The following is a 13,831-nucleotide window of genomic DNA, read 5'->3' as shown; positions in this document are numbered from 1 at the left end:
ACACCAGGAACTCTACCTGGATGCTTTTCCTTCTCTCAAGGATCCTCCGAAGAGAGGGACCTTCATGGCCAACCCTGTTTTATGGTGGAGGAAGCCAAGGCGTCAGCAGGTTAAAGGACGTAGCCAATGTATCCAATGTATCCGTGGTCTATAGCTACTGAGTAGCCAGTGACATCTCCATGAGATTGATGCATTTAGACATGCGATATGTATAAATACGCTTGTGTTTTTTATGAAGACCAGCGGTATAGTGGAATAGAGTCCTTTTACTCTTTCAGTCAAAATCAGATGTGGCTATTAGAATATAAGAAAAACTGATATTGTCCTTTCGTAGTTGTGTTGAATTAATTTTTTTGCATAAGAATAACTGAGCTAGAAGGGCGCTGGCTGAACGTCTACAGAATGTACTATCGGGAAGAGAATTTCCGAAAACAAATTATAATGTAAATAAATAAAAATGAACTTCGAATCTTTAGTTCAATGCCTTTCGTGTTTTGCTTTTGACTTTTTTTGGGGGGCGGGGGGAGCCATGAATATATGTTGTTTCTAAAGTCATCTTGGTTTTTAAAGAAATGACATGTGTGGGTTTTTCGGAGCCTTCTGATTAAGCGCGTGTGTATGCGTGTGTGTGTGTGCGCGCACGTGTGGTCCGTGTGATGATTTTACCCGATGTTATAAGCGCTCCCGACTTAATTGTAAAGTGGCAACTAGTTTAGTGTAGTGAGTGGACTATAGTAAAAGTGTCCTGCAGTTTCAAAGCCCGTTTAGATATTTCGAACATTCGGTTGTTAGATTTGCAAGTGACTGTGCCTTTTGAACAGACCAAAGAAAGCCTATGATATAGGACGTATGAGGAGTGACCATAACGTCTGTCCCCTGTCATTTCCAGGCACATCTCCAGACTCTGATCCGGCCCAGGTGACGTGCCCGCAACTGGGAGACGGGCCGCCCGACTCCCCGTGCTCTCCGCCTTTTGCAAACTCCAGAAAACAGTCCCTTCGGACTCTGAAACTCTCCGCAGCTCAACCGTGACTTCGCTCAGACGTTCATATGTTCGGCTCGCCGTCCCGCGTATAGCTGTACAGGGCTCGCCTTGCGTTAAAACTCGGGGGTGCCAGGGGCTGAGCTTGCCCGGGAGGCAGCATGGCCAGGATGAGCTTGGCCTTGGCAGCCGGTCGACTGGTGCTGGGCGTGCTGGCGACGTCGCTGCCTGGGGCCGCCCTGCACAGCGGTGAGTGCCCGCAGCTGTGCGTGTGCGAAATCCGGCCCTGGTTCACGCCGCAGTCCACGTACAGAGAGGCCGCCACCGTGGACTGCAACGACCTCCGCCTGACCGGGATCCCCGGCAACCTCTCCAGCGACACGCAGGTGCTTCTCCTGCAGAGCAACAGCATCGCCAAGACCGTGGGCGGGCTGCAGCAGCTCTTCAACCTGACCGAGCTGGACTTCTCCCAGAACAACTTCACGGACATGAAGGAGGTGGGGCTGGCCAACCTGAGCCAGCTCACCACGCTGCACCTGGAGGAGAACCAGATCACCGAGATGCCCGACCACTGCCTGCAGGGCCTCAGCAGCCTGCAAGAGCTCTACATCAACCACAACCAGATCAGCACGATCTCCGCCAATGCCTTCGCGGGCTTAAGAAATCTCCTGAGGCTGCACCTGAACTCTAACAGGCTGCGGGTCATCGACAGCCGCTGGTTCGACGCGACGCCCAACCTGGAAATCCTCATGATCGGGGAGAACCCCGTGGTCGGGATCCTGGACATGAACTTCAGGCCCCTCTCCAACCTGAGAAGCTTGGTTCTGGCAGGGATGTATCTCACGGACGTCCCCGGGAACGCGCTGGTGGGCCTGGACAGCCTCGAGAGCCTGTCTTTTTACGATAACAAACTGGTCAGGGTCCCGCAACTCGCCCTGCAGAAAGTCCCAAACCTGAAATTCTTAGACCTCAACAAAAACCCCATCCACAGAATCCAGGAGGGAGACTTCAGGAACATGCTTCGGCTGAAGGAACTGGGGATCAACAACATGGGGGAGCTCGTGTCCGTGGACCGCTACGCCCTCGATAACCTGCCGGAACTCACCAAGCTGGAAGCCACCAACAACCCCAAGTTATCTTACATCCACCGCTCGGCTTTTCGGGGTGTCCCTGCGCTGGAGAGCTTGATGCTCAACAACAACGCCCTGAACGCCGTCTACCGGAAGACGGTGGAGTCCCTGCCCAACCTGCGTGAGATCAGCCTGCACAGCAACCCCCTGCGCTGTGACTGCGTCATCCACTGGGTCAGCTCCAACCAGACCAGCATCCGCTTCATGGAGCCCCTGTCCATGTTCTGCGCCATGCCGCCCGAGTACCGGGGGCAGCAGGTGAAGGAGGTTCTGATCCAGGACTCGAGCGAGCGCTGCCTCCCCATGATCGCCCACGACACGCCCCCAGCCCACGTGGACGTGGACGTGGGCGCGACAGCACTCCTGGACTGCCGGGCCATGGCCGAGCCCGAGCCCGAGATTTACTGGGTCACGCCCCTCGGGAATAAGATAAGCGTGGAAACCCCGTCGGATAAATACGCGCTCAGCAGCGAGGGCACCTTGGAAATCTCTAGCGTGCAAACGGAAGACTCGGGGAGGTACACCTGTGTCGCCCAGAACGTCGAAGGGGCAGACACTCGCGTGGTGACAGTTAAAGTCAACGGAACCCTTCTGGATGGCGCCCAGGTGCTGAAAATCTACGTCAAGCAGACGGAATCTCATTCCATTCTGGTGTCCTGGAAGGTGAATTCCAACGTGATGACGTCGAACTTGAAGTGGTCGTCGGCCACCATGAAGATCGACAATCCCCACATCACGTACACCGCCAGGGTGCCGGTAGACGTCCACGAGTACAACCTCACTCACCTGCAGCCCTCCACCGACTACGAAGTGTGCCTCACCGTGGCCAGCCTCCACCAGCAGACCCAGAAGTCGTGCGTGAACGTCACGACCAAAACGGCCGCCTTCGCGCTGGACGTCTCCGACCAGGAGACCAGCACCGCCCTCGCCGCCGTGATGGGGTCCATGTTCGCCGTCATCAGCCTTGCGTCCGTGGCCGCGTACGTTGCCAGACGGTTCAAGAGGAAAAACTACCACCACTCGTTAAAAAAGTACATGCAAAAGACGTCTTCCATCCCGCTGAACGAGCTGTACCCCCCGCTCATTAACCTCTGGGAGGGCGACTCCGAGAAGGACAAGGACGGCCCCGCCGACGCCAAGCCCCCCCAGGTCGACACGTCCAGAAGCTACTACATGTGGTGACTCAGTGGGTATTCTGCTTCTGGTAGTAAGGAGCACAAAGACGTTTTTGCTTTATTCTGCAAAAGTAACACGTTGAAGACTTTTGTATTTTCGACTTGGCTGGTGTGCGGCAGGGTGGAGAGGCGGGGCGGACACGTCCAGTTTTTTTAGTACAGCGCATCGCAGAGGGCGACGCGGCTGGCAGCGTCTCTGGGCTTCCAGTCTGTGTTTGGTTTTGATTCTTATCGTTATTATAATTATTATTATATTATTATTATTATTTTGTTTTAGTTGTTGTGCTAAACTCAATAATGCTATTCTAACGACACCGCTCAATAAAATGTTTGACAGGTTGGGGTTCCCTGTGCTTTTACCAGCAGCAGCACCCCGTCTTCTGAAGCCATCGGTAGAAAGTACCACGTCCTCTGAAAAGCTAACGTACAGTCGTGAAGCGGCACTGAACCTTCTGTAGCAATCTGGTCCGCGGACTTTTCGCTCCAGAAGCTAAGGCTAGACTTGTTTGCTACCCCGAATGATGTTAGTTGACCGTACTGTAATGTTGTATCAACTGAACTGAATGTTTGCCTTTGAACATTTACGTTTCTTTTTTCTTTTTTCTTTTTTTTTTTGTAATAGCTAAAGGGGCTTAGGACAAGCTAACAGGCAATAGAAATATGAATATCAGATTTTTTAATGTAACAGACTACATGTTAATTGTTACCTTATTCTTTTTATCTTTAGTAGACACTTTTAAAAGAAAAGACAATACTTTTGTTGTGTTTAACTCACCAACACGTGGTGTATAATGAAGACGGAACTATAATAAATTAGTTTTGTTCTGATTTTCTAGAACATGTGCAATAATATATCATTTATGGTTCTTGCTGGTGGCAGTGGCGATATTTTTCACATCCCCTCAAAATAACTACCAAAATAAATCAACTACGGCACGATGCTTTTAAAAACCAGGCCCTAGAAAATTTTGAATTCTTTTTCTAAGAGAAGAAATGTCTATTTTAATGAAGATATTTTAATGAACGTGATTTCTATATTTTAAATATAACTGACCAGACCTAATGGAGGAGAAAGGTCATATGAAGATAAAAGGTGTATTACTGTACCCCGTGCATAACTAAACAGTGGGGGAGAGGGAGGGAGGGAGGGTGGGGGAGGGGAGAGAGGGAGAGAGACAGAGAGAGAGAGAAAGAGAGAGAGAGAGAGAGAGAGAGACTGATTATATATGTCACATTCGTTCTCTGTAAGGGTTTTGTTAAAACTGATCTTTTTTAGTAGTATCCACACTCTCCATCGAAGTCTAAAACAGTTGTTTTCCAGCATAGATCACCCGTGATTCCTGTTTTAACAGCCGTCTGTGCTCAGACCACGTCAGTCCATATGCGTGTGAAGATTTCTGCAGGGATAAGTAAATGGTTCACGGAAAACAGAACAACTCTGTACAGCTGGAATTTTTTGTCCAAATAATTTCGAGACACTTGCAGAATTAAATGTTTCCCAGGAAATGTGTTTGCAAAATTTAGAACAGAAGGAGGTGTGTTTAGTTAGGAGGCCGGTCCCCAGCGGGGTGCGGGGGGTGTGGGGGGTGTAGTCAGAAGAGAAAGAACCCTTTGGGAAATGCAGACTGATAAAGCAGAGAAATGAAGTACGGTGGTTCCAGATGGCGCCTGGAACGAGGGGGGCGACGGCAAGCAGGTGCCAGCCGAGCAGAAGCAGGGGAAGCGGCAGAGAGAGCACGTGAGACCGGCCGAAGGTCTCTCTCTTTGTAAAATTCCTTGTGTCATGAATCACTTAGAAAGACAAACAGATCGTCACTTCCCTCCCCATGTCAAAGAGGGAAAAAAGGATTTCAAACGCCAAAGCAGCAGCAGCATAAAAACCACCGTATCTGAGCTAGAAGCATCTCCGCCTGCAGCGTTTCCGCCCTTGTTGGGGAGGGGACCCCAGGCCAGGGCAGACCCGGCTGTCCCCAGGCCGCCTCGCTGCCGGCCGAGGACCGTCCGCCCCGTCCAGAGCCCCACGCCCGGCTGTCGGGAAGGTGCCCACAGCTTCGCCGCCCCGCCTCGGATGCACCGGATCCTCCAGCGCCCGCCCCCCACACGGGTCAGACTCTAGACGGGAGGTGAGGACACTCGACCCGCTGCTGTCGCCGAGGGAGCAAGGCCTGGGGTATCGCTGCGGGGTTTGCTGTGGGGGCTCTGGTCTTGGGGCCTGCAGAGGGTCCTGGACCACCTAACGCCTGCAGAGGGCCGTGGACCACCTAACGGACGCCTGCTAGTGTCCCGAAGGGAGGAGACGGTGACCCTGGAGCGCTAGGCCACGGCAGGGAGGAGGCGACCTTTACATCCGAAGTCGCTGGCGTGACCTGGCACGTGATTGGCGACAAACATCAGGGGAGACGCGAGTGACCACGTCTCCGTCCCAGATGCACAGCGAGCACCCGGAATCCGCGCGTTTCCGTCAGCCACCCGTCGCCAGCCCAGTTTCTCGGGGGAAAATCTCGTAACGTTTCCTCCTCCACTGAGTGTGCAAATGGGTTTGGTTTTCGGTTGACGAAAGCACAACGGGACGGTACTTTCTTCCCTAAGCAAGTACGTCCTCATTTGTACTTAGTTTAACCTGACTAGTTCCACAGCCAGTGAAATTACACGCCTAAGTCCTGCCTGATAGAGAAGGTTCCAGCACCCTTCACCGTCATGGCTGGCAGTTATCGGTCGCTTTCCAATGTCCTCACTTCCCTTTGGCTTCCCGCTGCCTTCAGGGCATATGCGGTTCCTCTAGCCTGATGTTACAAGGTTATTTTTTGGAGCCTTTTCTTAAAACAGGCATTCCCCCAACTCTGCCCATTTAATGACATTAAACTGATGCCATGAATATAAAAACAAACGCCACGTTTGATGAGTATTTTTTCTAATTCGTGACTCATCTCCATTCTTTCACAGACAGACGATGTCCAAGTCCATTTTTCTCTCTCGTGAGGTCCGATGCGTGCCAGCCACTCGTTTCTTTGCTGACACCCTGCGATCGGGCCTCCGCTTGGTGTTTGCTACCTATCTCTGCTCGTCTTCCATGGCCTTTTCTTCTCTTCATTGCTGGTTTTACCGGTGAGAAGAGATCGCTTCGTATCTCTAACACTCTGCTAGGAAAACCAAACTTTCCGCCTTTTTCTATTCACCGAAAAGGGGAGATCTAACTGATTCTGTTGCATTCTAACTACAACTGAAAATGTTCGCTTCACCTCAGTGCTTTCACGCTCATTCTGCTTGCAAATAGAGATTTTTTATTATTACTCATAAGGGGTTAGCTGGAGAAAAAAAAAAAATGTTTCTTTAAAGATCAGTTTTAGAATCACCACCCGGAGCCCTAGAATGAGTGTCTGCAGGACTCAAACGAATCTGGCGTGGACGTGACCTCCCTCCCCCACCCCCGCCTCATATACCCCTTACCAGCTCCCTCGGGAATGGCCAGAAACTCATTATTGTGTGCCTGCTGCGTGCGTCAGCCAGCATGCCTTAACAGTGCCGAACGGGGTTCTCGTCGTGTTGACTTACAGGACTCCCAGAGACTTGGGGGCACGTAGCACTCCCCACAGCCGTCTGACCACTGATGTGCCTCAGGATACTATGCTGCGCTGCGGATCCTGAGAAACTGAGGCTTTGACTTAATCCCGAAAACAGTCCGGGTAAATCAGGTGTTCTCCCCAATTTACAGATAAGAAAACAAAGGCCCTTGGGAGTATTCATTCGTCTCACCCATGACAGCTACGTGAGGGGGCCCATGTCCTCTCCCTCCACCCAGAGCCCCTCTAACGTGGAAGGAGGAGCATCCGGAAGGGCAGAGGCTGGAAGTCACAGGCCAGCTGGGAAAGGCAGAGGGAGGACACAGTGTCTCACTCAGGAGAGATGACACCGAAGGCCTTCTCCACGTCTTTAAGCACATCTCTCTTCCCCAGCAAGAAGCTTTATGTGATGGTATCTGAGAGACAGACATCAAAACTGTTTCCATCAAGCTAAATTTTAACTCGAACCCTCAATTCTCGCCATCTTCTTCTTTTCGCTTACACGTTCAGGAAATTAAAAATTGGAGAGATTTTGTGGAGGGGACTCCAGGCTCATTCTTTCCTTAGCAGTACAGCATGGAAGGCTTATGCGGAGTTAGTGACAAACTCGATGCTCTCATACAATTGGCAAGTTGCAAGGGTGGCATCTGACAAACCTGGAAACAAATGGCTTTTGTACAAATCCCCACGTGTGTGGGTTAGTTATATTCAGGAAACCCTCTGCTTCCCCCAAGAAGAGTTCACCAGGGGCCATAAGACATTACAGGGCGCGGTTTTTTACTGGACGCAACAGCCCTCCTGGCACACCCCATCTTGTCAGTTACATGCTACTTGCCACGACGCGAAACCAGTGTCACGCGCCTCACGAGAGCAGCTCGGGTGCCAAGTGGCTCAGACCCTCCTCTCCTTTCTCCTGGCCTCGCCCTCTGCCCCGCCCCCCACAGACTACACTGACAAGGTGAGTTTCAGTCTGGACGCTGACAGAATTTTCATTAATCCCGAAAGACGGCGCTGTCCTGAATTGAGTCTCATTTTAATGGGTTAATCTGCGAGTTGGCATGTCTCACTAATGTGAACGAGAGGGGTGGTCACGGGGAAGGTGAGCAAACCATCTACAACGGTGGCTTCTTACAGGAATGAGGACGGGAAAACATGTATCGCCAATAATATTGTGATAAGTCTGCACGGAGACAGATGCTAACTAGAATTAGTGGGGTGACCACATTGTAAGGTATAAGAAGGTCGAATCATTATATTGCACACCTGTAACTAACATAACTAATATACTGTTGTATACCATCTATACTTAAATAAAAAGTATAAGAAAAATTTACCGCTAAAAAAAAAAAGATTTATTGCATATCTAGCCCCTGCTCAGAGCTTCCCATGGATCATTTACACATAATCCTCTCAATTGCCCCCAGAGGTGGGTCCCATCTATTAGAGACGAGAAAATGAATACTCCCTCAGAGATGCCTGAATCACACAGCTAGGAAGAGGCAGAACTTAAACTTGGGGCCTACAGGACTCAGATTTATCGTTTTCAATTATCGAATGGTCTGCAAGGCAAGTCAGGATCAGAAGCGTGGGCCCCGACGTCACCCTATGGAAATGACAGCAAGCGACAGAAGGAGAAAGGGCAGACGTGCAGATGACTCTGCACTAACAACTGGGAGCCGCAGAAGCTGCAGAAGAAAAAACACTAAAAATAAACGAAGGCATGCACGCGTGAGTGAATGAGTGAATGAATGAATGATTGGTGGGGTGGGTGGGGCGGAGGTCGGGACAAGTCCACACGGTGCAACATGCTGAGCACGTGGCATGCTGCAGGCCGTGTGCCGAGCGCTTGACCTGTGTGACCTCACATAACCCTCCACAACTCGTGGAGCAGAGATCTCTCCATTTTCCACATGGAGAAACGGCGGTTTATCGGCCACAGTGATGAAGCCCAGGTTCCAGCGCCGGCTGCAGGCTCCAGGGCCCAGCACTCAGCAGGGATCTGTCCTCCAGCTAAGGAGGCCCCGGGGGTATTGGGCGGCCATCTCTTTAGCTGGATTGATTTAGTTTTTCTCCGAGGGCAGGGAGCAAAGAAAAGGGCATGTGTCGTGCCCTTTCAAGGGTCTTTCCAGGACCTTCCCCCCACAGGTTTGTTAATGGATTAATGCCACGAGTTTAGGTACGAGGAGAAAAGCCACCTTACTCCCTTTCTTTTGTAACCGTTAAGGCCGGTCTCACGTTTTAATCATTTCTCTGATCCGTATTTTAAAGCTATAGCACGTTATCCAGAGCGAAGACTCATTCGGATGGGACTTTCCTGTAAATCATTCTAGGAGGGGCGGTGTGGGCGATAAACTCCCTGGAGAGCCGTTAAAGTGAAGAGTTTTATACCTAATCCCATATCTTTGTGATCTCAATGGACCTTAATCTAAAAGTATATGACTTTCTGTCTTCTGAGAGGCACATCGGTTTAAATATCTCCTGTTCTACTGACAAAATTATGAGGAGACCACGCTATGACTAGTAACTAAAATATGTGCTTCTCTATTATTTTCCCTCTTGTGAGAACAAACACTTAGAACAGTGCTTGATTTCACCGAATTTTATTCTGACTGGTTTAGCTGTGCCCCACGCCATCCTAAGATGGATCTTATTTGCCATTTATTTAAAAATGGCATTTTTTTTTCTTTCGATTGTAACAGTAATGTATATTCGCTACAGAGAATCTGCAGAATCTATTAAGGGAAAATAATGTCTAGTTCTACAACGCCAGAATAACCAAGTGAGATTTTGGTGTACTTTCTTCTAGTCTTTTCTCTCTGTGTATATATTTATATATGTACAGATACACATAAATTTAAATATATGCATCTTTATGATACAGAATTAGAATCCTGATACAGATGGTTTTGTATAGTGTATTTTCTCTTCCTGCAAAAAGTAAGCATCCTCGTGTGCTATTAAATTCTCTCAGAGCCGGAAGCTGTAGTCCGTATAATCGTCTATCACACAGATATCCGGTGACCAAACCAGTCCTCCTCTGGGGACATTTGACCTCTTCTCTAGGGGCATAAAAATAAGCCTACGGTGCTTATGCTCCCTGGGGTGCAGTCACGAAGGAAGAGGGACATCCGGGTAAGTGACCACCCAGCATGAGAGGATGACGTGGTGGCAGGAAAGCACCCGAAAGCAGCAGCCTGGTGGGTCTGGGGAGCTCAGACCTCAGATCTCACCAGGTTCGGGGGGTGTGCGACCAGCCGACAGCCAGAGGGCCGGCCTCTGAGGCTAAGGGAGCAGACCCTCGATCACAACCTCCAAGGACGTGGAAGAAAGCTTCCCGGAGGCGCTGGGGATTCCAGAGGTGTCTGGTGATGGGGAAGGGGCCGCGAAAACATGAGTAACTGAACAGGAAGCCGAGGACGGACGGAAATAGCAAGATTTTGTGCAGAGATGAGCGGGAGAGGCTGAGTAACACAGGGAGGCTACGGCCCCGGGAAGCGCTTGGCTCCCAGTTTGTTATTCTAGCCCTTCCCCGTCATCCCTAGGGGCTTACCTTCCTGGTGAGAGAAAAGAAACTTCCAAGAGTAGCTTGATGAACCTCCCAAGCCCTGCAGCTTCCAGGTGAACCCTGGCTGAGAGATCGTGCCAGAGCCAAGCATCACACACGCACACACACATGGGAGGCTGCGTGTGGGACTATGCCAGAGCCAAGCCTTACACACGCACTCACACACACACGCACACACGAGACTGCCCTAATCGCGTATGGCCACCCAGTCACCAGCCCACGGGGGGAGCGGGGGGAGCGGGGGGAGTTCAGGTCTCCTTTGGTGTCAAGGAAACAGGAAGTGCACATTTGGAAAACAGGAAATGATAACGTGGGCTTTTAAAGCCCTGTTCATCTTTTTTCTGCCATCTCGTGAAGGAACAAGATGGCGAGCCAGAAATAAGCCACCGTAACTTTTTCAAACACCGAAGCGCCCTGCTTCCCAGACAACCGTTTTTGACCCGGGCCGTGGGTGAAAATCATAATGGCCGTAGGGAACGGGACTACTACTTCGAAGAGATTTGACTCTCACTTAGAGAATCCCCAAATCCCCAGGATTTGAATAATGAGGAAAACCGAATGCTAGAGAGAACGCCGAAGCCTTGATTCGCTTTATTCCGTGAGTGTCGGTGAGCCAGCAAAGGGCTTTGGACAATAAGTGACAAAATCAATGTCATTCTTCGTGAAAGCGAAGGGATCGATGACCACAGATTGAGTGTCCAAAATATACACAAAACCAGGCCTCCCCGGAACTCACACCGAAAGTAAAAAGAGCTGCGGCGCTTTCGAGAACAAAGGCTCTTTCCGGCGTCGACCACCGGTAAAGAGCTGACACGGCCAGTAAGAGCCGGGTCCCTCCTCTCCGCCCTCGTGCTCTGGGGTCAAAAGCTCTGGGCGCCAGGACAAAGGAGGCTGAGGGACAGAAGACTCCGGCCTCAGGTGGCTATTGGAAGGCTTAGCCCGCGAAGTGCCTCATCTTTTAAAGCTGGACAGGAGCCAAAATCAATTGCCCTAGAAGCCAAAGGGAGGCCGAGGATTATCGGCGGCGGACGACTGATCCCCCCGTGTCCGCCTACGGCCCCTGGTCGACTCTGCCTGGACTGCTACGCGCCAGTTCAGCTTTTCACATCTGACATCAAAGCGACGCACTGCTTAACTCAACGCACTGTGAGCGGTTCCGCACCAGCAGAATAACGCTATCGACGCCTTCCTTTTCCAGCCTACAGAGAACCCACATCCTGAATTATCCGTTTCATCGCTACCAGGTGTATAGGCTAAGACTCCCTAAGAGGTCCCCCTGGATTGGGAGAGACTCACACATTAGGTATCACGTGTCAACGTATTTATTCGTTGTCCATAATTAGTATCTTTAAAACCACATTCACAGAAACAGCCTGTCTGATTATTGGAATTTGGGAGCTCACGGGCAGTTATAAGTATCTTGGCGAATGTGGTCAAATTCTGCCATAAGGGAATAGCGAGATTATTTCATGGATTATATAATTCGCTCGTCATCTCTAAATAAGTCCTTATCGAGCCCCTGCTACTTGTGCTGGGCGCTGGGACGTGAGGGCAACAAAGCAGAGTCGGCGCTGCCCTCCCCGAACTTATGCTCTGAGGGGGACTGGTTTACAAGTAAGTTAAACGATGAGCTAGTTAACTGCAACTTAGGTTAAGGGCTCTGAAGAAAACGCAAATACTGAGATGAGAATAACTGGGGTGTGTGGGGGGCGGGGCGGGATCTATCCCTCTCCCCCGCGTCCATCGACCGTGCGTTCCAGACCGTGCTGATGGGCCCAGACTCAGCCCCTTGGTGCCCGCTTTGCGGCGAGGCCGACCATGCTCTAGGGAGGATGCTGCGTTGCTCAGCCGTCTCCCTAGCAGACGGCTCACAGCGGTGAGCGCCCAGCGACTCCACTCGTCACTGCCCCACTTCGGGGACGGGGGGGGTTTAAGCCTCGTGACCTCTCAGAATGAGGAAGGGCGATGGCTGGGGAACTGCCCGGGCCCAATGTCGAGGAGCAAAGCAGCTGTGAGTTCACGTTCATGTTCCAGCCAGGCTCCGATGGCCCGTTCCTGCCTGTTTCATTCTCTCCTTCGGGGTAGGCTGGGGACTCGCACATGACTGTAGGTTTTGGAAATGAACCAACTCCACCCGAGTTTACTTGGAAATAAACCAAACTCAGCAAAAAGGGGTTATTTGTTACACCAACAAAATTGCTCCCCGTATGAAGTCGTTTACCTAAACTCAGAACATGACCTACATGAGAAATCTAGTACATGAAATCAAAACCTGAATAATGTTGTTGAGTGTTTGCTTGGCTTTTGCCATCTTTTCAACAATGACAATGACCAACCAAACAAATAACCCTACACTGGAAATTTCTTTGACGCGAATTCATAGTAGCCACATCAAGTGGAATTTACTATGAGGCAGGGTCGTCATAAACCACATCCAGAAAGATTCAGTTATTTAAATACCTGAAGGACATCAGAGAATCGTAAAGAGTTGAAGAAGAATCACTTAACTCAAACCTTCCACATTCCAGACGTGGTCTGAAGCCAAGAAAAGTAAAATGATTTACCAAAGGTCACGTGACGATTGGGCCAGAACTCAAATTCCAGCTTCTTGATGCTAAATCTTGCAGGTAAGCAGGGCAATGACCCAATGACTTACACACCTACAGTTTTACATCTTTTAGTAATTTTGCCACAAGTTAGGTATATGCAGAGATTGGAAGAATAGTACAAATAATTCCCAGATACGTTTTGCCCAGATCCGTCAAATGATAACATTTTACTACACTTGTTTTCCCTCTCCCTCCCCCGTCCCTCCCTCCTGAACTGCTGTAAGAGTAGTTTCAGATATGACATCCCCTTTATCCTTAAATAATTCACTAAATAATTCACTTAAATAATTCATTATAATTATTAAATAATTCCTAAAAATGAGAATGTTCTTTCGGGTATTCTAAGCATTAAAAAAATGAGAATATTCTTGCACATGACCGCAGAACGATTTACAAAATCAGGACAATTACTACTGGTAAAACGACTGATAAAACCCTATAACCTAAAGCCCTTATTTAGATTTTTTTTTTTGATTGGCCCATTAATGTTCTTTATAGCAAAACAAAAATCCCAAGATCATGTGTTTCATCTAAATTTCGTGTCTTTTTATTCTGATAAGAATAGCTCTCGAATCTTTGTATTTCATGACAGTGGGGTTTTTTAAAAGGACGGATTGGTTATTTTATAGAATGTCCCTTAATTTGGTTCTGTCGCACTTTTTTAAATGAGACATGAACTGTGGATGCCACAAAAATGACGCCGAGCCCCTCTCCACATCACTTCAGAGGCACAGGCTCTGAATACGCCCAGTTAACCAATTAGATCGTTTGGTTACAGTAACGCCAATGAGATTTCTCCAGTCGAGTTAC

At 49.7% G+C, this 13,831-nt stretch overlaps 1 protein-coding gene across 1 annotated transcript; it reads left to right on the top strand.

Moving 5' to 3' along the window:
* The first annotated feature begins 1,143 nt into the window (after positions 1-1,143).
* Positions 1,144-3,294, top strand: LRRN1 (leucine rich repeat neuronal 1). Its single transcript, XM_006909163.1, has one exon. It carries the CDS (start codon positions 1,144-1,146, stop codon positions 3,292-3,294), a length of 2,151 nt encoding a protein of 716 aa, XP_006909225.1.
* Positions 3,295-13,831: the final 10,537 nt, after the last annotated feature.

The sequence above is a fragment of the Pteropus alecto genome, unplaced genomic scaffold, assembly GCF_000325575.1.
Source record: "Pteropus alecto unplaced genomic scaffold, ASM32557v1 scaffold53, whole genome shotgun sequence".
NCBI classification, from domain to species: domain Eukaryota; kingdom Metazoa; phylum Chordata; class Mammalia; order Chiroptera; family Pteropodidae; genus Pteropus; species Pteropus alecto.
Note: the sequence above shows the minus strand (reverse complement) of the source record. Positions and strands in the feature narration are given on the sequence as shown.

Excerpts from the sequence above, each read along its gene's own strand:
- LRRN1 (XM_006909163.1), top strand. The coding sequence starts at position 1,144 with ATGGCCAGGATGAGCTTGGCCTTGGCAGCCGGTCGACTGGTGCTGGGC.